The following is a 27,097-nucleotide window of genomic DNA, read 5'->3' as shown; positions in this document are numbered from 1 at the left end:
TACAGCTAGCGCTAAGCTACAAGGATAACTAGCTCATTTCAGAGCCAGTCGAAGCCAGTTAGAAAAAATTGTGTAGAGGGGGCGGGAGGGTGGGGGGCGGGATGCACAGACCTGGTTGGCTTTAGAGGGCTGTCACCGGGGCATGGAAGCTCCTATTGGTCAAAACTAAGTAAGATTATCCCTGCCTTTGAACTCGACCCAGATCTCTTCCTATGAGCGTTAGTAAGTTCGAGACTGAAAAAAATAAAATTGACGAAGGAAGAATGAAGCAACAAGATCGTGGCTCTGTGTGGATATAGTTCATTGTTTGGACAACTACTCAACATGGTTTGATACTTTGGACCCTTGGGAATGTAAGCAGATGAGGTTTTGATGAGTTGTGTGCATACCTGGAACATTCCTAAGTAATCGTAGGTAAGTAAAACTTTTTTCTCTGGCATTGTTGAAGGAACGGTCACCGGACAAAGACGTTGACGCTACTTTCTGTTGCGAGTTGAGCTTGAATTGGTTTATTTCAATGGAAGCACAAGAATCGTAGCTTTCCAACGAGGTATCATATGTGTAGCAGTCTAGAAAAGAAAAAAAAATCAATTGAGTGCGTTCTCACTGAGGGAGGGGGGCGCAGCATTTCTGGCTCGCCGTCGAGCCAAGTTTTCAGAAGAGGTTAACTTATATTTAAAAAAAGAAAAGTTTATGGCCTGTTCTCCTATTCTAAAATGGCCGCGGGGCAGTTACACGACAGTAAACAATAGCTGCAAGACACCCAATGCAACTGCCACGAGACACTTGTGTACCACTATCAACAAAACAGTAACTGTCATGTGCCAGTAGAGGCACTGGCATGTGCCACTAGGTACTGTCACGTACCAGTGGAGGCACTGGCACGTACCACTAGCTACTGTCACGTACCAGTGGAGGCACTGGCACGTACCACTAGCCACTGTCACGTGCCAGTGGAGGCACTGGCATATACCACTTGCTACTGTCACATACCACTCGCTACAGTACAGTACAGTTTCGGTTCTAACCGCTACTGCAGAATTTGATTTGGGTCCTGAAAGTCTTTGTAATAAGTAGGGCTGTGAAAGGATTTTTTTTTTTAAATCAAATTAATCACAGGTTTCTGTGGATAAATCATGATTAATTACCGATTTTCAGATTTTTTTTTATTAGTGTGTGTCTTTAATTTTTCGGTACCTTGATGCTCGAATCACCCGTTGCCACTCGTAAATCTTTGGTGAACCCCTCGTCCTCAACAATATAAATCGGTCTACAGCTTTTTGCAATACATTTGGCAACTGTGCTAGTCACCTTGTCACAGGCAGACTTAGTGAGGGCCCTACGCTGTTCAGTGAGGGTGGTTTGGCGCATTTACTTAAACTCCCCTCGCCGACCAACGCATGCTTCGCGTTGAGGTGGTATAGGTTACTTTAGGCTGGTATTGCTTCGGTGAAACGATAACATTCAGTCATTTAGCATTCAGTCATTTAGCAGACGTTCTTATCCAGAGCGATAACGTCTTCCCGCAGAGTGTGCATATCACTTTGGTTTTATTGGATGTTCCATCTTAGTTTTTTGCACGAACTTCTCATCCAGAAGTTGCAGATTGGGTGGAATTGTGGGTATATTACGTTAAATGCGTTAAACAAAAATAACGAATTAATCCTGTAATTTAATCATAACGCGTTAATGCGTTATTTTTCACAGCCCTAGTAATAAGCCTATGCGCCAGAGAGACCGCTTAGGCGGCAGCCATGTTTTGGTCACGTCATGTTCATAAGTTCACCATTTTACAGTTCGATCAACTGATTGGCAGGGACGTCCAGCGATAGAGGGAGCTTAAAACATGGACGGCGAAGCTACGGCAATGCTGCAGCAGGGACGTCCGTCGCTAGAGGGAGCATAGTAGGATGGACGGCGATGCTGTTCAGAGTGCCGTCCCTGATTAGCTTGGACGGCGCTAGCACTTGAATGGTTGAGAAGGACATGTTTAGCAGGCTGTTGAGCTAAACCAGAAATGCCGAAGGCTACCATAGCATGTAGCTAGCTACAGCAACTTTAGATGACTCAACCTTTGTCACGTTATTTTGAATGAATTGCATCTAAGTGTAGGCTATATATTTACGCCTTTAATTTTATTTTTTCATACGAAATTAGGCCTATCAACAATAAAATATCATGACAATATAGACTTGAAAAACAGTAGGTCTATATTATGGTTAGGGTTTGCCTAGATATAGGCTACATATATTTTTATTATTTAGTGAATTGTTAATAAAGACTTGTTTAAAGATTTAAACATTGTGTTATGATACTTTGATATACATTGCCCTTTAGGTATTTTAAGCCGTCAGTTTTATTTTTTTTAAGTGTTTTACGGGTGGATTTGGAGCCACCAGTCAGTCGCTCCAATTTTGCACACAAACCATTAGAGCATTGACAAATGCAATACCATGCTATGCGACAAGTCAAGTTTAGAAAATATGTATTAGGTCTTGTTGTTTTTGACTATGGATCTGGCGACATGTTATTTTACACGGTAAAGTTAGCATTGAATCAGAAGGTCTGCAGTTATTAAAACATCATAAATTGACATGGCTGTAAAATTATGATAGTGCAGCATCCGAAGTGTAAGGCCTTAATATCTCGTAGCATTAGACAAAAAGTCATAGAACTGGTAACTCTTGGAGCTCATAACCATCTCCGTTTATTTTCTTTCTCCACACTTCTCCACTCCGTCGCTCTCTCCCCACGTCATCAACACACCACCGGCCTTAGCAACAACATGATAGATCAATTTTCACCATACGTCACACGACTGTCAAGCTGGCTCAACTGCGCATGTTGGTTGCAAAAGACGAACTTCTCCCGGGTTTAATACACTTGGAGCGTCGATCAGGTCATCATATATCCCTGTCCACTGGATTACAGGGCTTGACATTAACTTTTTGAGGCAGTTGGCCTTTGGACAAGTACATTTTCGTTTCACTTGTCATTGCACAAAATTCACTTGACCCCGATACCTTTAAATAGCCTGACCAAGTGATCGGGCAAAACCTAGCCTGGCTAACGAAGGTCGCTTTCTCAGGCAAATGACGAATGAAACGGGCTCGGTTAAAAAAATCCAATAAGCTGGCTATCTTCAGCAGGCTAGTATCAACAAAACTCAGTCCTCCCTGACGTTTCTGGTGTAGAATGGAGTGAAATACAACATTGTGCACACTGCCAGTGGGCGACGAGTCTGACTAAGGCTAACGTCAAAACAGTGTAACGGGGACGCAGTCTCACTCAGATTGCCAGTTTAAACAAATCAGAAAAATAGTCGGACCAGCTGGCTAAAAGTAGAATTCCCATATCTCTTGAAAGCTGCCCTGCTCAACTTTTTAGATGTAGAATTTACTGTAAAATTATGAACTTTGTGACATGACGTGAAGACATGGTTGCCGCTAGACTATGCGGTCTGTACCGGGCGACATTCTCACTCAAATTTCAAGAGTTTTGTGACCCAAATCAAAATTCTGATGTGACAGATCAATGGAGAATCGCTTTTTCTATTAAAGACTGTCCTCTTCAACTTTTTTGGTCTTTTTAAATCTAACTATTTGTATGATCCGTGCGGTCCTTTTGCCGTTATCCTTTCCCGGTTTTCTGCCAGCACATTGCGCACGCATCCCGAATGTTTACAAACAAAATATTGGTCTATAACCAGTGTTGGGAAAATTCACTTTCTACTTGAACTAGTTCAGTTCATAGTTCACACATTTAAAAATGAACTAGTTCAGTTTATAGTTCATAATTCAAAATGTTGAACTAAGTTCACAGCTCCAATATGTTGCGAGCTATAATTTTGAATTATATCATATCCAATTTTTAATCCTTATCCAACATTCGCATGGAAGGGACAGCCTTCCCTCATTTGTTCTGTCTGCAATACCCCTCTCGGCCTCTACTCAACTTTGGCGCTCTCACACTTGCCAGGCATAGACAGTGGAAGAAAGCACAGCACATGCAGCGATTGACTGGTTGGGTAACCCTGGATACAGGACAGTTAACGGTGTGTTTTTTTGCCAGGAAGTCTCTAGAAATTTGGCACCTTATTGAACGAAATGTAAAAGAGTGAACGTGCCTAAGGATAGCCGGCAAGATTCTAAGAGACTGTTCCCACCCATCCTTCTGTCTCTTTACCCCGTTGCCTTCTGGCAGGCGTTACCGCAGCATCCGGTCGTGCACACGCAGACTGGACAACAGTTTTTACCCAAGGGCCATCAGGCCTCTGAATGGACACTGATATGGCCATTGTTTTTCTGCACACTTGTCACTTATACACTGTCACTTTCAGCTACTGGTTGCTCTATCAGTAACTTGCACTACTGTACCTCACTGTACCTCACCAACAGGCTCCTGTATGGTCATTGACAGTCACTGATCTGCAAATTTGCACTATTGTACTGTACTCCACTTAGGTTAGAATAGGTTATAGGGTTGAAACAGGTTTTTTGTGCATTTAGGGTTAGTATAGTGTACCATCTATTGTTATCTGTAATTTAGGAAGTTTTAGTATTAGGGTTAATATAGTCGATATTTATTGCTCTCTGTATATTTAGGGAGTTTCAGTTATTTAAGCTCAGCATTGATGTAAATTGTGTTCCGTGTACTTATATGTTATGTTATGCCAGGTGCTTGCGTTAAGAATTTCAGTGCCCAGTCTAACCTTGTGTTGTTCTGTGCACCTGACAAATAAAAGACTTGAACTTGTGCCGTTCACAGACACCAGAATGAATGCGTTCACAGTATCGTACATCGGGCAGTAATACAGTACGTTCAGTTCGCGTTCACCGAAGTTATGAACGAGTTCATGAACTTTCGTTCAACGAAAGCGTTCAGGCACAGACTGTTTATAACTAACAAACGAACACTGTATATTTCAACTCCACAATAGCAGAAGCAAATCTTTATAGGCCCATGGACGGACGGCCGACAGCAGGGATGTTGAGGGCCTCCCTGTACATAAGTAAATAAAACTGCCACTGTCACTTGGCATCGCATCGTCTTGTGTTTTGCATTTGTCGCCACTCAAAGTGGTTAGTGCACAAAATGACTGATTGACGGCTCCAAATCCTCCCATTAAACACGTTAAACTGACGGACCGAAAAAAGCGATGTATAAGGATCATAACACAAATGGGCTTCATTGTCGAACATTTTCTCAAGTTTCTTCTGAAATGTTTCTTACGGGCTTTGGAAAAACAACGTAAGAAAAACACATCCGCCAAATTCGTTTCAACGCTTGAAAATGTGTTCCTACGCAGCAGAAGTTTACTGAGCTGTGCTCCCCGGGAAGAGTTTTCTTAAGTTGAAAGCGCGTCCTTGTGCTCCTGAATTTGCATACATACACGCCCCGACAGCTCCTTATAAGGGCACGCAACAGCAGTGACGTGTGCAGTCAGAATCGACACAATTAGGAAAGCAACAGAAACAAAAGTTATGTCCAAGAGAAAAGCACAGGTGCAACATCATACCAGTAAGATGAGCAGTGGAATTGTTCTCCACTGGATCTGACAATGTGCACACTAAGCAAGGTTAATTATTATAATTATTCAAATCCAAGGATGTCTGTTATGGCAAGCCATTTTATCATTCAACCATGAATTCTTGATATCCAGAATTCAAATTCTGGATATCAAAAATACAATTCTAAGCTTTTGTAGTAAGTATGACGAGCCGTTTTATCATTTAACCAATGAATTGTTGATATCAAGAATTCGAATTGTTGATATCCAGAATTGAATTCTTGATATCCAAGATGCAATTCTTGATATCAACATTTCATTCGTTAATGATAAAATGGCATACCATAGTCTGTAGAGTTTATGTGAACATAATCACCAACGATTTCTCATAACTTCATTAACATTTCAAACACGGAGAGTTTTCTTAAATGTGATTCCTTTGATCCTTGTGGTTTTTTAAGGAATCGCATTTGAGACAACTCTGGACAAATCACGACTGCTATTTCAAGTTCGGAAAGTCTTTTGAAGTTCAGAACAAATCCCAGATGAGAAAACTTTCATGAATGCGAAATATTTTCCTAAATCCAATTCAGAAGAAATTCCTTCTTAAATTCTTCTTAACTGCGTTTGAGAATGAGGCCCATTGTTTACATCTTTAAACAAGTCTTTATTAACAATTCACTAAATAATTAAAAATATATGTCACCTATATCTAGGCTAAATCTAAATATATTGTATTTCAAATCTATATTGTCATGAGATTTTATTGTTGACTGGCCTACTTTTGTATGTAAAAAAATAAATAAAGGCATAAATATATAGCCTACGCCTAATGCAATTCATACAAAATAACGCGACGAAAGTTATTGAGTCATCCAAAGTTGCTGTAGCTAGCTCTAAGCTAACTCTAAGCTAACTCTACAGACTATGGCAAGCGTTTTATCATTTAACCAATGAATTCTTGATATCCAAAATTTGAATTCTTGATATCAAGAATTGCAATTTTGGATATCAAGAATTCAATTCTGGATATCAACCATTTGAATTCTTGATATCAACAATTCATTGGTTAAATGATAAAACGGCTTGCCATAACAGACATCTTCGGATTTAAATAATTATAATAATTAACCTCGCTTAATGTGCACACTGTTAGATCCAGTGGAGAACAATTCCACTGCTCATCTTAGTGGTATGATGTTGCTTTTCTCTTGGACATAACTTGCGCTTCTGTTGCTTTCCTAATTGTGTCGATTCTGACTGCACACGTCACTGCTGTTGCGTGCCCTTATAAGAAGCTGTCGGGGCGTGTATGTATGCAAATTCAGGAGCACGAGGACGCGCTTTCAAGTTACGAAAATTCTTCCCGGAGAGCACAGCTCAGAAAACTTCTGCTGCGTAGGAACACATTTTCAAGCGTTCATGAATTTGGCGGATGTGTTTTTCTTATGTTGTTTTTCCGAAGCCCGTAAGAAACATTTCAGAAGAAACTTTAGAAAATGTTCGAGAATGAGGCCCAATGTTCTTAAACTCACCGATTGTTGTCATTTTACAATACTGTTCATATTGAACAGACATCAGTGTTTGGGAAGATTACTATATATTTGCACTTTTGATTTGGATTTCCATCGTAAGTTTGGTCTTTAATTTCATTTGGAAGTGGTATTAAAAGGTCTTAAGAAGTCTGAAATGTAACTTGTTTACACCTGTAGACACCCTGTGAAGCCCCCACCCCCCACTCCAGATAAAGTTGGTGACAGATGTGCAGACATTAAGTTAAACATAGTTATGCCTTAAGAGTAGAGTAAAAAATTGAGACTAAATGTGTAAATGGGTGTTGAAACTCAGTTCTCTGAGTTGGTGCATGTCAGTTTAGGCAAAGGTTGTCTTTTAAACATCTAAGTTTAAAAAAAGAATCAGATTTGATTGGAACTCTCTCTTTTATACATTTACAGTTGGATTTGACATTTAACAGACATTTAATTCAATAAACAAGTTGTTTAACTCAAACAACCATAACACAGTACATATGGTATACAAATCTGCAGTCAGATTTGGCAAAATTGTTAGCTTGGATGTTATCTTGACATATACATGGGGTCTTGATGATTAAGCGCACGCAGCTTCAAGGCAGAAAAACGCCATTTGACTTTTACTGTACCCTATACTTTTAATGTTCCCTCTATCCCCCCCTTTCTGAATAAAGTTCGACTGATCTGATTTGTTGATTTCTGTTGCTATGAAAACCAGTTTAGCCAAGCTAACTATCATAGTTTTTAGCTAGCTTGCATTACCATTCAATCGCTAACAAACACTAGTAAAATTTGCTTGCTAATCGGACAGAACTTGTTAATGCAGGACACTCCGAGAACTTAGCGCGTCATCAGCATCTCGTCATATCAAACAGTCGGAGCTAGATGATCAGTGTCAGCGCTCTTGGGTACCCAGCATGCAGTGAGGCATGTCAAAAAACACAAAGACTTGTTAATGTTACTGTTTGTTAGTTAATATGATCTTGTTGGTCACCCTGAGTGTGCATGTTGGGTAGTTTAATCGGAATAAAGTCGGCCACCGTAAAATCAAACGCCATACTTGCATGCAAATGAACGTGGGCTGTGCCCTAGTCTAGTTGTCAAAGAGACTGTTCTTGATTGTGGATTGACTGAGGTTAAGGAAAGAGATCTGCTCAGGTAGAGTCAATATATGCTGTTTTCAAACAATCTCTGAGAAATTATGTAAGCAGTGTTGCAGTCCATGTTTTAATTGTATGAAGTAATTTTTGCGGCCCCTGCAGCATTTCTGCTTTGGCGTGACTTGCGCTGGGAGAGAGTGAAACAGCATGGATGGGGATAGTGTGCGGGCTGATGTTTCTATATATAAAATGAAATGGAATGAGAAATGCAATACAAAATGTCTGAAAGGGGTGTATTTATGTAAATGTCCATGCCTCAATATCTTTGTGTCAATAAATCATATATACAATTTTGACAGTTTTGTCAAACCTTATTGGCTTCAAGGGGACATCATTCTGATGTACCATGCACAATTTCATGCAATTTTACCTTGAAATGTCAACTGTTTCTTTCCTTTGTCCCAAAGCTGACCAAAACTATAGTCTGCCCTTTCTATTCATAAAATCTCAACAGTTGGTGTGTAGCAGAGAGGATAAAGAGACTGACTTGTAAACTTATGCTAAAATGACTAAATGTTATGCTCAAGAGTTCAAATCCCCATTCAGCCTATTGTTGTTGGCCAAACATGTAGTTTTGCTCTCTTGTTGTCCAACTCTCGTTCTACAATGTACATTTTCCCATCTTGCGGAGGAACCCGCATCGCTGCTTAAGGCTATATATTCTTGTTTGTTTCACAATAAAAAATATTTTGCATCTTCAAAGTGGTAGGCATGTTGTGTAAATGAAATGATACAAACCCCTCAAAAAAAATTCCAGGTTAAAAGGCAACAAAATAGAAAAAATGCTAAGGGGGGTCAATACTTTTGCAAGGCACTGTATATATGCCCAAATCAACTCAAATTCTTATTATAATGAGGACATACACAAGATCTCTGTTATGCTTTTTAATCCCACAAATCTGACAAAAAAGTTGTGAACATCGACCTAAAAGTTGTCAATCATAACAATGCTACAGTACTGGATTTTGGTGTTTCAAAACCCATTGACACTGAATGATGTTTAGCTTGTGCTCTGCTCCTCTCTCTTACCAACCGTCTCTGGAGGAGGGGATCCCTCTCTGAATTGCTCCTCCGTTGGGAGTTTTTCTGGGAGTTTTTCCTTGTCTTCCTTGAGGGTTTAGGTTGGTTGAGGGGCAGTTCTATGGGCGTATGTGAAGCCCTCTGTGACATGCTTGCGTTTAAAAAGGGCTATACAAATACATTTGATTTGATATTGGCCAGGGGCGCCGCCAGGAATTTTGGGCCCCATGAAAAAGGAAATATATATATATATTTTTTTAAATCATTTCTATAAGTTTTTCTATTTTTTGGGGCCCCTGTCAGTCAGGGGCCCTTGGAATCGTCCTAACTTTTCCCCCCTATACGGCGGCCCTGGTACTGGTATTAAGCAAAATGTCTCAAAATAAAAATAATGCTTAAAACTTTAAATGGCAACATTTCCTCTACTATGTATGCTGCTACAAGCCTGTTTATCTCTGCTTAGGTAACGTATTCCGGCACCTGAGCGCGTAGAGAGGCGTCCATCACCAGATAGCTAAACACTTTCATCTTGACTGAAGTAGTGCTAGGTAGCTCCAATGATGAGGAAGCGTAAAGTCTGTTGTGAACGTGAACTTGTAAGTCCGTTTATGAAAGTACAGCGTTTTCTTAAATCATTGTGTGAAAAAAACACAGCTTTCCCAAGGCTAACACAGGCAGATCGAGCCAGAGAAATAGAAAGAACATTACCTAGCTTGCTTTACTGAGAAATGGTTGCTAATGGTTACCAACAACAATGAGACTTTAAACAGCCAATGGGAACACAAACATCCAAATACGAGAACACTCAAACAGAATGAATGCATGTAACATTACATAACCTGAGGCCTGTTCCATAAAGCGAGTTTACCGAATAAGCCAGACTTATGTCAGTTAGTCGGACTCATTTCTTGTTCATTCGGTTCCATAAAGCTAGCTCAACGTAGTTCGAACTCGGTTACTATGGCAACTTAGGCTACGAAACTAGTCTGGTCAGGGTCAGACTAACTGTCAGGCTTAGCGTGACTTGGTGCTTAACCAGACGTCCCTGTAGCACTGACCCAACGGGAAGACGATGATTTACCACGTATATTCTCATTTTCTTATTCTCATCAGTTAAACATTGATAGAAAATCAAGGTAAATAGCCTACATAGGCTACAACATTTAGCCTAATGCATTAAACAATTATGAACAATGCTTTGATAGGCTACACCGTAGCCGTTAACGCTAAATGTATGGATGTTAGTTTGTGATTTCAAATGTTTAGGCTTCAGGCATAGGCCTACATCTCAATCTAAATCATCGAGTATAATTATCATAGCAATATAATTGTTAACAGTAGCCTACAATTGCAAAACAAACCTAAATCCGCCCTCCATTTCCCCGACACAAAACCCATGTTAAAAAGTTAGCACTAGGCTACTGGCTAATATTTCAATTAATAGTAGGCTATTTATTTTAAACAATGTCAAAAAAGTCAATTTAGATGAGTTTAGAAGGTATTTTTTAATCAACGAAGGTCTTATCGTTCATTACGTCAATTATGGCGTGTCATTTTACTTTGATTGAAGTGGTGGATGAGGGAGCTGTCTTTGTACACGATTTAAAGGGGACATTCTTTCTGGAAGAAGTTATGTGGCCGTGTGCATTGCTTTTGCCGTGGTGGATTGTATGATCCATGTTTTACACTGTTAAACAATAGGGTGCACGCGCAATTAGCTTGACTACGTAAATCTGACTTGAATTAGTAGAACTGCGTGAGCTGAAATTGGCCTTTATGGAACCGCTTAAGCCCCACTTGACTAATTAAACTTATTCAAGTCTGGTTTAGGACTTTAAGTCTAGCTTTTTTGAGCGGCCTTTATGGAATAGGCCCCTGTATTTGAAAGTCAAGTTGTGGCTAGTTGGCTATGTAGGACCAAACCTGCCATGAATGAATAATTACATTTCCACATCCATGCATTAAGACAGAAATAAATGTATTAATTAATGCACAATTGTCAATAAATATTTACTTATAATTTACATTTATTTGTGTATTTATTTGTGTATTTATTTGTGTATTCATTTATGTATTCATTCATTTATTCATTCATTAATTCCTGTATTTCTTCATCTCAATATGTCAATGAGATGTGTCAATCAAAAACAGGTAGGCGGTATTTGACACACCATTGGCTAATCGTTTCCAATGCGTTGTTTTCGATTATGTTAGCCTTACATCCATCCTTCCTGTCATGGAAGAAATACATTTAAATAGAGCAATTGCCAGACTTGGCCAGGCTGGCCGACCTCATTGAAAACAAAGATTTAATTCACCATATATGATATTTGGATAAACAAACATGTTATTAATATTTTACTACGTTAGTTGTGGGCTTTAGCCTATCACTTAACACCCAACTTCACTACGTTGACCGGCCAACCATGTGTACCCCGATAAAAACGATATCCGATCAATTATCAAAATGTAAACATTTTAAAATAAAAAATCCTGATTGTTGATTGCGTTGATTGTCAAGCCAACATATTTGTCCGTTGTTTCTAAACAGTGCTTTTAAGAGCGGGATAGACAATCTGTCATAGCCCCCAATCCAGCAGAAGATACATTTGGGTCAGTGTGTCCCAGGCATTAGCTAGATTGAATCTATGGCTCTGGATTGATTACAATGTCTGAACGTCAGTTTCCATGCCTACTGGCCTCCTCTTATTATCATATTTGGAACAATGAATTAATGAATGAATAAATTAATAAATAAATACACAAATGAATACATAAATACATGTAACTATTGATTGACAATTGTGCATTATTTTATTTCTGTCTGAATGCATGGACATTTATTTATTCGTTCATTTGTAAATATGGCAGGTTTGGTCCTCCATACTTGGCTGGTGTCGGCAACAATGGCAACCTTTTATCGGCGTCAGTGTCTCTTAGGGTCCGGGGATCTTTACCTACTAGTCTTGAGTTAGCATGTCGCTGTTGAAGATGCTTTGACAGATAAGAGGTTGTGTTTGCGGCGGTAGAGAGGTGTTTTTGGCCTGGGCACAATGTACATTTTACAGTTAAATTTTTGTCTTTTCGCGCAACTAATACAAAGTAATGTGCATACCTCCATCCCAGTGGCGATTTCTTTAAGATTGCAAGGGAAGCTCGGCTTCCCCTAAAATGTCAAAAAATGAATGGTCAAATATTTACTGTTGTGTTAACATTTTAAATGCGTTCATCTCGATGACGAGTTAGTTCAGAATCAACTACATGTAGAAGCAGGTCGATTGACTCGATTTCCTTCTCATACTTTCCTATAGCGTCACAATGCATTTCCCTTTTGAAGCCCAGCGTCCATGGACTTCAATGGGGCTGCTTTGAACAGTTTTTTTCAGTGCTTCGACATATATGGTCATTGGATAAATGCGGGTGAATGGAGGAGTGGGCTGGCCTGGACGCCGGGCTTCTGCGTGATGATTGGAGGGTGATTGGAGGGTCTATGGAAAGACTGCATATCCTTTTGATTGACAGCGATTTAGTACCATAAAAAGTCGCTGAAGCTATTCAAACTCAGTCCCATCGCAGATTTTGCAAGTGTAGTCGAAAGACAAACTGCTGCAGCATATTTCTTGGTATTTGCTTGGCGAAATTGCTAGCCAATTTTCTACGGGGTTCCATTTGTGGCAAAAAAGTTGATGCTTTTGTTCAATACGTCTGGTTATCTTGGCTATAGTTTTGCTATCAGTCGTTTACTTTGCAGAGCTGCGTTTACAGTAGGGCCGGCTCCAGGGGGGTATTGGGGGGGGCGTAGATTTCTGCCGCGCCCCCCCCAGACCCCCCCCTAGCTCCTTCTGACTTCAACCAAAAAGGTTCAATGTTGAAGCTATGAAAAAGTCTGTTAGTGCTTTCAGAAATATGCCTTTTTTATATTCCCCAGTGATTGTCTGGTTGATAATGGGCAATGTAGGTTAGAGCTCCGCCTCCACGTTTACCGATAAAAGTGAAATCAACCTCGAATCTCTTGCCACTCGTTCTCGAAGTTATTGTATATCATTCTTTTGTGGAGGGCTTTTGACAAATAGTAATGTGTAGCATTGGTGTTTAAGGTTAAACCCTGGAATTTCATACTTCTGTTTCAGTTTTAATCTTTATTTGTTTTCATAGAAGATAGCCTACACGGTTAGTAAGACGTTAACATTACAATAGTCTTTTTGCTTGGTTAGCCATCAATAGTTCTTTGCGTGCGTGTTTGTACTGACAGAACTTTAGTCATGCATCGATTTCTGATCATCTACTACTGCCCCTGCAACAAGGGATATTAAATTCATACTCCAGAGCAGGCAGAGCGTGCTGGTCCTAGTGGAAGCACTTCCCTGTCTCTAGGTACCAACGTTACCGCTGCTGTGTGTGAAGGCGAGCATGGTTTGAATTACAGTACTCCTGCAAACGTACCCCATGCGCATTTTCAGCAAAGGTCCTAGGGCATCGCTCTCAAACGGTTAGAGTACTCAGCCAAGCTAGATGCATGTTTCTGCTTCCCCTGTCGACAATTTGGAGCCAGAAATGATAAAGACATCACCTTCACTAGGCAAGGTTTTACCAATTGGAAAACAACTATGTTCATTTTACATGAAGCTCAAAAAACGATTTTGCAGTCAAATGAATGCCCCAAAATTTCACTCGCATGCTGCGCGTGCATAAACTGTGGAGGTCCATATCCAGCATCACATCAAACACAGGATACGTCATAGATTTGGGCTAAGCTCTGAATGTTTATATTGTCTGGCCAGATTAACACTCGGATCGTTAAGCAGACTCAAAAATGGTAACATAGTGGTAATATAAAAAACAATACGATCCCTTTCCGTAATCATGATACCCCCCAGAAATGTTCACTGCCCCTCCAGTCAAAGCAGGCTGCATCCGGCCCTGGTTTACATTGTGCCACTTCACCTGTTGTTTCCCTCGCCCCTCGGCTTGAAGCAACAGCCGGATGTAGGTGGTATTGCATCTCTTGTTACACATCCGTCTCTTCCGGTCTTTTTTATTCTATTAACTCGTCAACATTTACAAAACGATCTCCCCCCCCCAAAAAAAAATTTGATTCTCGAACCTTGCTCATACTACTAGCTTTTTCATGGAATAAAAAAATTGAGTCGGGAAGTTGGGTCTGGGGAAGCTCGGTTGGGGAAAAACTATGTCTGAACAGGAGCTGGGCACAGCTCTGTGTAGTGTAGCAGGATTCGTGGGAGTAGTGTAGGTAGTAGGCCTAGTGTGTTAGGGCGTGCAGGTGCTGTGTAGCTATGGCAACCTCTCTAGTGCAGGGTTTTTTGGAAACCCCTTCAGTGGAGGTGCTGGATGTCTGTCGTAAGGTCGACCTATATGACATAGCAGCCCATTTTCAGGTTCCGGTTCCCAAACAGGCCACCATAGCCGTCCTGTGGCTTTTGGTCTGGGAGAGGCTGGTAGAACGGCAGGTGCTGTCGTCAGAAGGCACGGCACCCCTCACTGAGGCTAAGTGAAAGCAAAGAGGAGCGACAAGTGGAAGTGGGGGAACCTCCGATGGAGGGGACCAGTCCTTCCAAAACCCCATTCACTTTGCCGCGTTTTGATCCGCTGTCCCCTGATGTGGCGGTGGGCTCTAGTTTAACCTCTAGATTAAAAGTCTGTTTAGCGCGTCTCGAGTTGGAGAACCGAGAAAAGGCCCACACCCGACAGCTAGAACAGGAGCTAGAGATACGCCGCATGGAAATTGAAGCGGAAAATGAGATACAAATCCGGCAACTTGAGTTGGACGCCGGTAGACTCGTCCCGACTCCTGCTCAGCAACCCCCAGGAGTAGGGGTGTCGTCCACCGCTGTAACCCTCCACGTACGTTTGACATGAGTAAACATATTGCCCTGGTTCCTCCTTTTAGAGAAACCGAAGTTGATTCGTACTTCGGAGCATTCGAGTGCGTTGTGGCAGCTCTTCAGTGACCTAGGGAAGTTTGGCCGCTCCTGCTTCAATGTAGGCTGTCTGGAAAGGCCCAGGAGGTTATGTCGGCTCTCTCGCTGGCTGACAGTTTACAGTACGACATTGTAAAGGCTACAGTACTTCGGGCTTACGAGCTTGTACCAGAAGCTTATCGGCAGAAATTCAGAAACCACCGAAAAGCGCAAAACCGGTCGTTTGTGGAGTTCGCTAGGGAGAAGGAGTCTCTTTTTGATCACTGGTGTACGGCCAGCAAAGCTACAGACTGTGTTACTCTTAGGGAGTTACTTCTATTGGAGGAGTTTAAGAATAGCTTACCTGAGCGTCTGGTGGTGTATTTGAATGAACAGAAGGTGACGTACCTGTCACATGCTGCCCTGTTAGCGGATGAGTTTGTGCTAACACACAAGACCGTTTTTGGCAGGCCTCACTTCGAGGGCAAGCCTGTATCCCCTCCCACCTCTTGTCCTGTTAGCTCCCAAGGTCCGCAACAGTCCAATCGGGAGTGTTATTACTGTCACAAGATAGGGCATATAGTTGCAGATTGCCCTGTCCTGCGGTGTAAACAGCAACCAAGCCAGGTCCAAAGACCCCCAAAAGGGTTTGGGTTGATACAGAAAGCCGCTCGTTCGGGACAAACAGTCCCTAGTGCTCCCTCGGATCCCATCAGGTCTGACCCTGTTTACGATCCTTTTGTGTTTACGGGGCTGGTTTCCTTGTCAGGCGACCAAGCTGATCAGCACCCAGTTCAAGTCCTGAGGGATACTGGTGCTGCGCAGTCGGTGATCCTCACCGATGCTCTTCCCTGGTCCGACAAGTCGTACAGTGGGTCTCGTGCGATGTTACGGGGTATCGAAATGGGGATGGTGCTGGTGCCCTTACACTTGGGTACATTTTGAGTCGGTCCTGGTAACAGGTTTTTTCTGAGTGGGGGTTCAACCCGCTCTCCCCGTACCTGGGGTTACGTTCATTTTGGAGAATGACATAGCCGGGGGTAAGGTGTTGCCTGTTTTGGAGGTGCTAGACATTCCAGAGATCAGTTCAATGTCTGATAGGTTGGCAAAGGAGTTCCCGGGGGTCTTCCCGGCCTGTGTTGTCACTCGGGCACAGTCCCGTAAGTTTGGTGACATGATTGATTTGGAGGGCACTGTCATCCAACCGGTCTTCGCTAATGATGAATTCCCTGACCAAGGGCAGGTGGGTGTACCTCCTGAACACTTAAGAGAGGTAAAACATACTGCTCCAAACAATGACCGGGCTGATAGTAAGCCTGTTTCTGACATGCTCCCCGGTCCCATATCGGTGACCCGCGGAGACTTAATCGTACTGCAAAAAGAGGACCCCACTTTGTTGAAGTGTTTTTCTTCCGTGGTCACACCAGACGAAGCTAGCCAGAAGAAGGTAGCTTACTTCATTGACAATGGACTCCTGATGAGGAAGTGGACTGCCCACTGCTCAGACGCTGATTGGACTTCAGTTTCCCAAATTGTAGTGCCTATGAAGCACCATCAGGGGGTGTTGTCCCTAGCTCATGATCATGCCTGGTCCGGTCATTTAGGGATCACCAAAACCTATGATCGGGTCCTGAGACATTTCTGTTGGCCCGGTTTGAAGTCAAGTGTAGCCAGTTTCTGTCGCACTTGTCACATCTGCCAACTGATGGGAAAACCGAACCAGAGGATAACGCCGGCTCCGTTACATCCCATACCAGCCATGGGGGAGCCTTTTGAGCGGGTGATTGTTGACTGTGTTGGTCCGCTGCCGAAGGCGCGGTCTGGCAACCAGTTTTTGTTGACAATCATGTGCTGTGCCACCAGGTATCCCGAGGCTATCCCTCTTCGTCGGATCACAGCTAAAGCAGTGATTAAAGCTCTGATCAAGTTTTTGTCCACCTTCGGTCTGCCGAAAGTGCTACAAACTGATCAGGGATCCAATTTCACTTCGCAGTTATTCAGGAATGTGCTGAAGACTCTAGCTGTCACCCATAAGGTCTCCAGTGCTTACCATGCTGAGAGCCAGGGTGCTTTGGAACGCTGGCACCAGACATTGAAGTCTATGTTACGGAAGTATTGTATGGACACCCAGAAGGACTGGGATGAGGGTGTTCCACTTGTGTTGTTTGTCATCCGTGAGCCGTGCAGGAATCCCTAGGGTTTAGCCCCGCCGAACTCATCTTTGGTCACACCGTGCGTGAACCCTTGAGAGTGTTAAAGGAGCAGATGCTGTCAAATGACCCCTGCCCTAAGGTAAACGTATTAGACTACGTGAGTCAGGTCCGCGAACGGTTACATGGAGCCTATACTCTTGCGAAGGAAGCGCTGTCGGTGTCCCAGAAGAAAATGAAACAGCGTTACGATCGCAACACTGTTGCTCGGTCTTTACAGCCAGGTGACCAAGTTCTGGTTTTGTTGCCCATACCTGGGTCAGCCCTCAGTGCCCGTTTCTCCGGACCATACTTGGTGGAGGCGAATTTAAGTGAAACAGATTACGTCATTAAAACACCGGACCGCAGGCGCCACTCTCGCGTCTGCCACATCAACATGTTGAAATCGTATCACGCCAGAGAGCACCAGAACTGCCCCGATGATAAGACGGCAGGGCCCGCTGTCTCATTGGTGGCTGCCATGGTACCAGTTTCCAGCTCTGATGTGACTGCGGATGCTGAGGATGGCCTAGAGTTGCGAAACACTCCCCAACAGACTGCTCGATTGTGTAATTCGGAGATGCTGCTCTCCCTTCCATCGCTGTTGTTGCATTTAGATGAGGAACAGAAGGCATATGTGGTGGCCCTGATTCGTAGTTCTCCGGGTCTTTTTAAGGATGTTCCCACTCGTACCACCGTGTTGGAGCACGATGTGGATGTGGGTGGTGTGGCTCCGATCAAACAACATCCATATCGCGTTAACGCAAAGAAAAGGTTAGTAATGGTCCAGGAGACCGCTTATATGTCAGCCAATCAGATGGCTAAGCCAAGTTGTAACCCGTGGAGTTCGCCGTGTCTTCTGATACCTAAGCCTGACGGAACCCATCGGTTTTGTACGGACTACCCTAAAGTGAACGCGGTTAAAATCCCCGACTCGTTCCCTTTATCTCGCATTGATGACTGCGTGGACACTATCGGGTCCGCTGCCTATGTTAGCAAGCTGGACTTGCTAAAAGGGTATTGGCAGGTACCGTTGACCTCCCGTGCCTCAGACATCTCTGCTTTTGTGACCCCTGATAGGTTTTTACAGTACACTGTTATGGCGTTTGGAATGCGCAACGCTCCTGCTACCTTCCAACGCCTCGTGAACCTTGTGTTGGCTGATGTCCCGAATTGTACTGTGTACTTGGATGATCTGGTCATTCATTCCTCTACCTGGTCAGATCACATGGGTACCTTAAGCGCTGTGTTCAGTTGTTTAGCCAAGGCTTCGTTAACTCTAAATTTGGCTAAATGTGAGTTTGGAAAAGCTACGGTCACTTATTTGGGCAAACAGGATGGCCGTGGCCAGGTACGTCCGTTAACCGTCAAGGTTTCTGCCATCACAGACTTCCCCGCACCTACGACAAGACGGGAGTTGCGCAGGTTCATAGGGATGGTTGGTTATTATTGACCTTATGTAGGAACTTTTCCTCTGTTGTTGCTCCACTGACCCGTTTACTCAGTCCTTCTGTAACGTTTCTGTGGACTGTTGAATGTCAGTGTGCCTTTGACTCTGCTAAGGCTTTACTTTCTAGTGGACCTGTTCTCTCTGCCCCCAACTTTGAGAGGCCGTTTAAGTTGGAGGTTGATGCCAGTTCTGTTGGGGCTGGGGCGGTCCTGCTGCAGGAGGATGAGGAAGGAGTGGACCACCCTGTGTGCTACTACTCCCGTAAGTTCAACAAGTGTCAGGCAAGGTACTCTACCATTGAGCAGGAGACCTTGGCCTTGTTGCTTGCCTTACAGTATTTTGAAGTTTATGTTGGGTCTTGTAGTTTGCCCGTTGTGGTGTTCACAGATCACAACCCTTTAGTTTTTCTTGGCCGCATGTATAATCACAACCAACGCCTTGTGCGTTGGGCTTTAATGGCACAGAACTACCATCTCGAAATATGTCACAAGAAGGGGTCTGAGAACATAGTGGCCGATGCTCTGTCCCGGGCGTGGGGTGTTTAGTTCTACCCAGATTTCTTTTGCTACTTATGTCATATCTCATGTGGTTATGTGGGAGTGTAACAAACCCAACGTTTGTTTCTTTTTTTGGGGGGGGGGGGCGTGTTATGTTCCAGGACCCCTCCCTATTTGTATTGCTTGTTTGTGCTCTGTTCTGTCCCTGTCTGTTCTCAAAGGGTTCCAGGTCCTGCCCTCCTGAGGTTCAACCAGTGTCCTCCAACCAGTGTCCTCCAATCAGTGTCCTCCAATCAGTGTCATCCAATGTGGCAGCCAATCGGAGGCACTCAAACACCTTCCATTACATGGCAGCCAATCGAAGGCACTTCAATTACACATCTGCTCCTGCCCCGCCCGGTTTTCCTTTGTTACTTAAGTTCCTTTGTTGCCTCCTGTTAGGAGGAGGGTTTTTCTGTTTCTGCCATTAAGACCTTGACTGGGTGATGTATGGTTTATGTGTTCTGTGTATACCCAGTGTTGTGCCGTTTGTTTAAACCCTGGGGGGAAGGGGGTTTCCTGTAGGTTAGACGCCCATGGGCTTACATTCTACCCGTAGGAGTTCATTGTCTATACACCCTAGGTAAGACCCTGGGCAGACCACCCCCTGTATTGTTTTGTTTAGGGCGCCTTATTTGTGTGCCAGAGATGTTTGTATTGGGGGCGGTTGACAGGCTAGGGGTGGGGAGGTTACTTATTTGATTTCTTTGCTTTGGTCCCGCTCAGCCCCTTTCTCCCAGCCCCATCGTTTGGTCTTTGTCGTACCCCGTGATTCCTGTTTCTTTTTACTTTGGTATTTGTGAGGAGAAAATAAACTCCCTATAATTTCTGTTACCCCGGCTGTTCTGTGTCGTTTTCCCTATTGCCCATGCTCCTCAAACCTGGTTCCGCGGTTGGTAGTTGCAGCGGATTACGTTTCCCTGCCTTCCAGAGGGATTCGTAACAAATGCCTTAGCTCACACTGGCGACCAAGTCTATGTTCAAGACTAGTTGTCGCAAAGTATGACGCGTACAGCTAGTTGCAAGCGTGCACGAGTCTCGGACCAAGGAAAAAGGTGAGCCACTGTTTAAAGTTAGACCGGAAGAGCCGGAACCGGAAAAGATGGCGTGGTCCAGTTTTGCGCTCTCTCTTGCCTCACTGCGCCACTGAGCACTTTTCATAGAAATGAATGGGGACGGCATCTTGGAAGAAGAATCTAGCTGTGTTTATATAAGTGTATGGTTTGCTGTGGTCGTTGCTTTTGTCTTTGCATCTTAACGATCACGTGGATCCTCGCAGTTACATAACTTAGTTACATAACCTTGAAATCGGATTTCAGCCGCTGCCGATTTCATTGGTTTGCAGCGCTAAAACAATTTTTTATTTAGATTTTATTTGTCTTAGCCTCCAATCATCAAAAACGAATTTTAAGAGTATAAAATCACCATATAGCTGGATAATGTATGCGTTACATTGTTATGTAGCCTACACAGCCTATATAGGCTACAGTGTCAAGTTTTCAAAATGTTGTTCTGTTTCAGACTCATCTTAAAATTTACTCAATTCATTTGAGAATACCTCAACAATTACACACAACACAGAACAATAAACTTTGGAGTGTTTTATAAAAAAGTAGCCTATAGTGGGGCTCAGATGGCTGAGCGGTGAGGGAGTCGGGTTATTAATCAGACGGTTGCTGGTTCGATTCCGGGCCGGGTAAAATGACATTGTGTCCTAGGGCAAGGCATTTCACCCTACTTGCCTCAGGGGAATGTCACCTGTACTTACTGTAAATCACTCTGGAAAACAGGCTTCTAATAAATGAAAAATCTATTTACATACATTTCCAGACAGATTATAAAGACAATCTGCTAGCTCCTAACACATAAATGATCCTTACCATTTTATTAGTTGATATCTAATATTAGTTTTATTTTATACTCTGAGGTAACTGCATAATTGAAACACGATTTGACTCAACAGTCAGCTATGTTTATGTTAAACATACAACACACTCACTTAACATACATTTTTTATTTTAATAAAATCTGTCAATAAACTATAAGAGGATGACGGTCAGTATTCGTCCTGATCACCTGCTTTACTTAGTGGTTCAGCTTCACTGAAACATTCCATTAACAGTATTTGAGGTAAACAATTTTTCAAATAATTGTTTTGAATAACAATTTGATTATTGTCAAATAATCACAATCACCTTGATATGTCAAAATATGACTGAATTACAGCTGTTTATACTTGGGTCAAATCTGACAACGCTCGCCACGGGAGAAACGGATTACTTTTTAAAATAAAGTAACCAAACATGGCATTTTCCAGCAGTGAGAATAGCTCACTGGGATAAGACGGGCTCCTTTGAAGCAAAGGTCGTAGGATTGAATCCAGCCACAGTCATCAAGCATGTAGTGATGCCAGATTATCTGTTTAGTGAAGCCAGGTACGCCACAGTAGCTGTCTAGCAGTATCAAGGCCGTAATCATAAATATTCAAATCTGGTCAAAATGTCCAGTGTATTGCCCAACATATTGATATAAAAATATAAATGTGCTACGCTACGACAGGCAACCACCCACGCTGTCCGAAATTATCATTAAAAAAAAATATTTGTCCTCCCAATGTTGACTCCATGGCTACGGCCTTGAGCAGTATAATCATAATGGTAACGATAACATATCGTTCTCAGGGGATTTATACTTAAGAAGAGTTGGATTTATTGTGCTTTGTAGATATAACGCTGCTACATGTAGCCAGCACATCGGATTTCTTGCATCATAAATTCTGAACGGTTTGACCCCAAATCACAAGATCTGGGGTCTCATTTTTAAAGCTTGTGAATGCACAAAACGGGGCTGAAAATGTGCATACGCCACTTTCCATGCAAAGGTTGCGATTTATAAAAAACAAACTTGATGGAAGAATGTGTGGTCCTCCACGCAAACTCTGACCCATGTGTAGGCCTACGCACATTTTGGAAACAGTTGGAATTAGCGACGCAGATAACCGTACCGTAGTCAGACTGCAGAAAGTAAACGTGGGAAGAACGATTACTCGTAATATTTATATATTTTGTTTTACTCATACACGTTTTTGTCACTAAATGTCATCATTATCATGGGGGTACAATGCTGATTCACGTATGCACACTTGTGGGTAATCTGTGATTTATAAAGGGAACATTGCGTACAGGTGTACGCACACTTTTAGTAAGAATCCTATGAACAGTTTTATAAATGAGACCCCTGACTCTTCTGATTCTTAGCGCTACGCCAAGTCGTAAAGTATTACGCGTTCACATGTCGGCCATTTTGGATGTCGGCCATTTCGAATGTTGTCCTAAAATTACATCTTTACCGAACGCGTTACCTCACTGTTACAAAGCTCGGTATACGTCTTTTGCGCAACGCCATGAAGGTAATCAAAAGTTTCGGGGTAGCGCCACCGCGTTGCCGAAAAGTATAATGCGGTTTAAAAAAAGCTAATATGTTATTAAAAGTTTTACTTTGCTTCTTTAGCCACTGAATTTCCATATCGAATGCTGCTTGGCCCCTTCATTGCTGATTGCAGCTATATTTGGGTTAGGGTTAGGGTCTCGCAAGCCCAAACAAGTGCGGCGTGCTTGTTGGTTTGTTTCCGGTCTAGGTAGATCCGGCGTGGTGTTGTAGTTTTTCTAACGTCAGTAGTTGTTGCAACAGCATGTGAAAAAAACGACAATGTTTGCTAAGCCAAAAAGAACATTAATCGCGCGTAAAAAAAATTACGCCGTTAAAATGGGTTTGCGTTAATGCCGTTAATAACGCATTAAACTGACAGCACTATTTGGTATATTATTTGTTATACTATCACCAGCAAAACATGTCCTGTTTTGCAGACATGGACATTATTTATTTATTCAAGTTGTTCTGTCAGTATAAATAAACCCTTGTGTTGTACGAAAACTTGTTGTTTTGATATTCTATTAATCTATTTTGATGTGTTTTCCCATAATTTTTTTGATTTTATATATGTTTAGGAATATCGAAATTAATATCGATATTGCAATATTCATGCTCAATATGGCAATATCACATATTTTCAATATCGTGCAACCCAGAGGTGCAATTTGTGCATAAATGATGGTTCTCTGTCTATTCCCTATTTCTCTGTCCTTTAGTGATCTCGCATACATAGTTACATATTTAACATTTAATTTTAGTTTTTTGATGCAGGTGTAAAGCTTTGAATGCTTATGGTATTTTTTTCTATTGCACGTGTAAGGGTTTTTTTTGGTTTTCCACTGCTTTCTGGAAAAGATACGATTTGGGAAGTAAAAAAAATTGGGTGGGTTTTAAATGGGTGGACACTGTCAATCTAATCTGGCAACACTTATCCTACCTCTTGTTTTTCAGACTTCAGCTTGATTAACTTGCCTGACTGTCACAAATAATTCTAAATCTTTCTCAATCAAAGTGCAAAGGAACCTAAATCGAGTATACCTCAGAACAATAGCAAATTCTTCTAAGCAGATTAGTTCTTCAGTGAACAAATACCTTTTGTCAAAAATATAATTTTGATCACACTGAATTTCTCTGCATGCGTCACCACACGTGCAACATACAACTGTGTACTCCTGATAAGCTTATTTCAGTACCATTTCCTGGAATCTTCTCCACTATCCTTTTCTTATGGGCTGAGTTGTGAGAGGAGTAAACTGCAGTCAAAAAGAGATAGAGACTTTCACTTGCCCTTCACCATGGTATTAACATGCACTGGTGAGGGTCTACATGTGAATTCACTCACATACAGTATATAGTTAAAGTAAAGTGAAACAATACTATAACGTAGAAAGCAGGTAAACAAGGTAGTCAGCAATATACCTGAAGTATTCAATTAATATACAACACTTCAGATAAGCTACACAGATTTAACACCTCTACTAACTATTGGACTTTTGAAGACATTAAAAAGTACTTAACTTTTTTAAGTAAATGCAAATACTGTAACATACCTGTAATATATGCAGTATGACATTTTAAAGAAATTGTGTCAATCTTATTTTTGTTTGATAGTTTGATAACCAACGAATCTGTTGAAAAATGAAATATTATACTCAAGTATGTTTTCAATTAGACAAACTTTGTAGGAAACATTTTACACAAAACATATAAACATAAAATACATTTTACCTCAATTGAGTTACTGTTGTAAATTTCTCTTTCTGGATTATCGTTTTGTTTCTTCTGTTCACTGTTTCTCCTTCCATCTGTCTGTTTAATGTGCAGGCAATAGTAAAGACAAAGCTCAGCCAAAACAGGGTTGTCAGTTGTCAGAGCACACCACCTGACCAATGAGAAAAAAGTGTATGAGAAAGACAAAATATAATGATAGTCAGAAACAGATTCGATGAAGTAAAACTAAATTAACCTTCTTCAAAGTGCTTATTTTTTCTTTCAGACAGATTATGTAATCAAAAACCCCATGATATTTAAATGTAAAAAAAGTTGCTCTAAAATAGAATTTCCTTCTTTCCTTTCCATATTGACATCATAGTATAAAGCTCTGGAGAGAATACAGTCAGGGTTGGTAGTTGATGTAAATGTTGTTGCTTCACCCATGAATTGGTGGGTCTTTCCTTGTAATAATTTGAGTGTGTGTGTGCGTGTTTATATATCATATATTGATATTCAACAGCTGCATTAAGATAACACCAACACTCCTACATCTGTGTGCTAGCTGGCTAATGGGTGAATTTGTCAACTGGCGTTGACAAATTTCCTTTTGTTACTTTTTCTCCAAAGTAGGTAACACCATTTTTAAATACTATCATTTATCAGTCAGTCAAATAATAATGTCCCAAAATAAAAATGTAGAAAATACAAAAATCTACAGACACTAAAATAAAATAAGTAAAAACACCATAAAAGTCAATAATGAATACTCATTGTGCCTGTGTGTCATTAACCTAATGTATTGTAAATTGTCTGTGTAGAATGAAGAAGAGTTCTGAAGCCTCAGGCTGTGCCATGTTACAACTGTCATGATGATCTCCTACCGTGTGTGGTGTTCATATTTGTGCTACTCACCCAATGATCGGGGGTCTGATGGGGTTACTGCAGGCAATTTTTACAAAAGGTAAAATGTGCAACAGGAAACTGACAGGGAGACAGACATTTTTGTTGGTCCTATGTTACAACAGCTGGTACTGGGAAGAGGAAGACAGAGTGAAAGCACACAAGAAAACTGGTGGAAATTTGTCTTTAATAAAGGTTCACAGTCCAGAGTTGTCTTTCTGAGTTTTATTATGCTTGCAAGCTGACACAAAGTGCTCTTGCCCTACATTGCATCCAGAAAGTATTAACAGCACTTCACTTTTTCCAAATTTTATGTTACAGCCTTATTCCAAAATGGATTCAATTCCTTTTTTTTCATGAACATTCTACACACAATACCCCATAATGACAAAGTGAAAAAAGTTTGTTTCCTATTTCTATAGATTTGCAAAAAATAAGAACTAAAATATAATATGTGATTTATGTTAACATCTGACTCATGGGAGTCAGATGGCTGAGCGGTTAGGGAATCGGGCTAGTAATCAGAAGGTTGCTCGTTCGTTTGCTGGCTGTGCCAATTACGTTGTGTCCTGCAAGGCATTTCACCCTACTTGCCTCGGGGAATGTCCCTGTACTTACTGTAAGTTGCTCTGGATAAGAGCGTCTACTAAATGTAATGTAACATGTACATACGTATTCACAGCCTTTGCTCAATACTTTGTTGGAGCACCTTTGACGGCAATTACAGCCTTTTACAATACTTTATGCACCACAAGATGAGTGCTATACAGCAAATGAGTGCCACGCTCTACACATCTCCATACGGCAGAAATCTTCATACGGCCGATATCTCCAAATCCGATCACACTGCTACAGTGAGGGAAAAGATTATTTGATCCCCTGCTGATTTTGTACTCACCCACTGACAAAGAAATGATCAGTCTATAATGTTCATGGTAGGTTTATTTGAACAGTGAGAGACAGAATAATAACAAAAAAATCCAGAAAAACTAATGTTGTAAAAACATTTATAAATTGATTTTCATTTGAATGAGGAAAATAAGTATTTGACCCCCTCTCAATCAGAAAGATTTAGTCTCCCAGGTGTCTTTTATACAGGTAACAAACTTCTGCTGTGTCTTCTAGCCTATGTGGGGACAAATTGGCGAATGAGTCAATGGTTGCTACCCAACTGAAACGGCACCTGACAAAAAAATCACCCATCTCTAGTGAGCAAGGATGCAGAATATTTTAGTCGACTGAAAATGCAACACGAAAAACTAGAAGAAATGATAACAAAGAGTGCAAAAGTGTCTGAGAAAGCATTAAAGGCCAGCCATCTTGTGGCTGAAATAGTAGCTAAGTCGGAAAAAAACCCACATGATCGCTGAGACCGTTATCTTGCCAGCATGCAAAGCCCTCGTTAACACCATGCTAGGCCCACAAGCAGCGAAAGAAATATCTAAGGTTCCCCTGTCAGATAATACAATTAGCAGATGAATAGATGATGTCTACAGACATTGAAAGTGTGGTTCAGATCCAGCAGCAAATTTTCCTTGCAGCTGGACGAGTCAACTGAAATAAGTGGGCACGCACAGCTCCTGGCAAATGTTAGATTTGTAGATGGCGACAGTATCAGAGAAACTTTTTTATTTTGTAAATCAATGCCTTACAAAACAACAGGAGAAGAAATATATTGTGTGGCAACTGAGTATCTTGAACAGGGGGGGTTGAGTTGGAAGGACTGTCAGTTTATTTA

The 27,097-nt window shown here is 41.7% G+C and overlaps 1 protein-coding gene across 16 annotated transcripts in view; it reads right to left on the bottom strand.

Annotated features, from left to right (window-relative positions):
* LOC124487346 (mitotic spindle positioning) overlaps positions 1-25,443 on the bottom strand; it is a 64,464-nt gene extending 39,021 nt beyond the window's left edge. For 4 of the 16 annotated variants that reach the window (XR_006958366.1, XR_006958365.1, XR_006958367.1 and 1 more), the window contains exons 1-2: positions 25,251-25,268; positions 24,475-24,628 (exon numbers count right to left, since the gene is read on the bottom strand). Coding sequence is in view for 2 of the 16 variants with exons in the window: in XM_047049605.1 (XP_046905561.1) it covers positions 23,940-23,942 (3 nt within the window). In the remaining 14 variants the exon portion in view is untranslated. The other 12 variants (XR_006958368.1, XM_047049616.1, XM_047049605.1 and 9 more) reach the window with 11 other exon arrangements.
* Between the last annotated feature and the right edge of the window lie 1,654 nt (positions 25,444-27,097).

Source organism: Hypomesus transpacificus, chromosome 26, assembly GCF_021917145.1.
Source record: "Hypomesus transpacificus isolate Combined female chromosome 26, fHypTra1, whole genome shotgun sequence".
Taxonomy (NCBI): domain Eukaryota; kingdom Metazoa; phylum Chordata; class Actinopteri; order Osmeriformes; family Osmeridae; genus Hypomesus; species Hypomesus transpacificus.
Note: the sequence above shows the minus strand (reverse complement) of the source record. Positions and strands in the feature narration are given on the sequence as shown.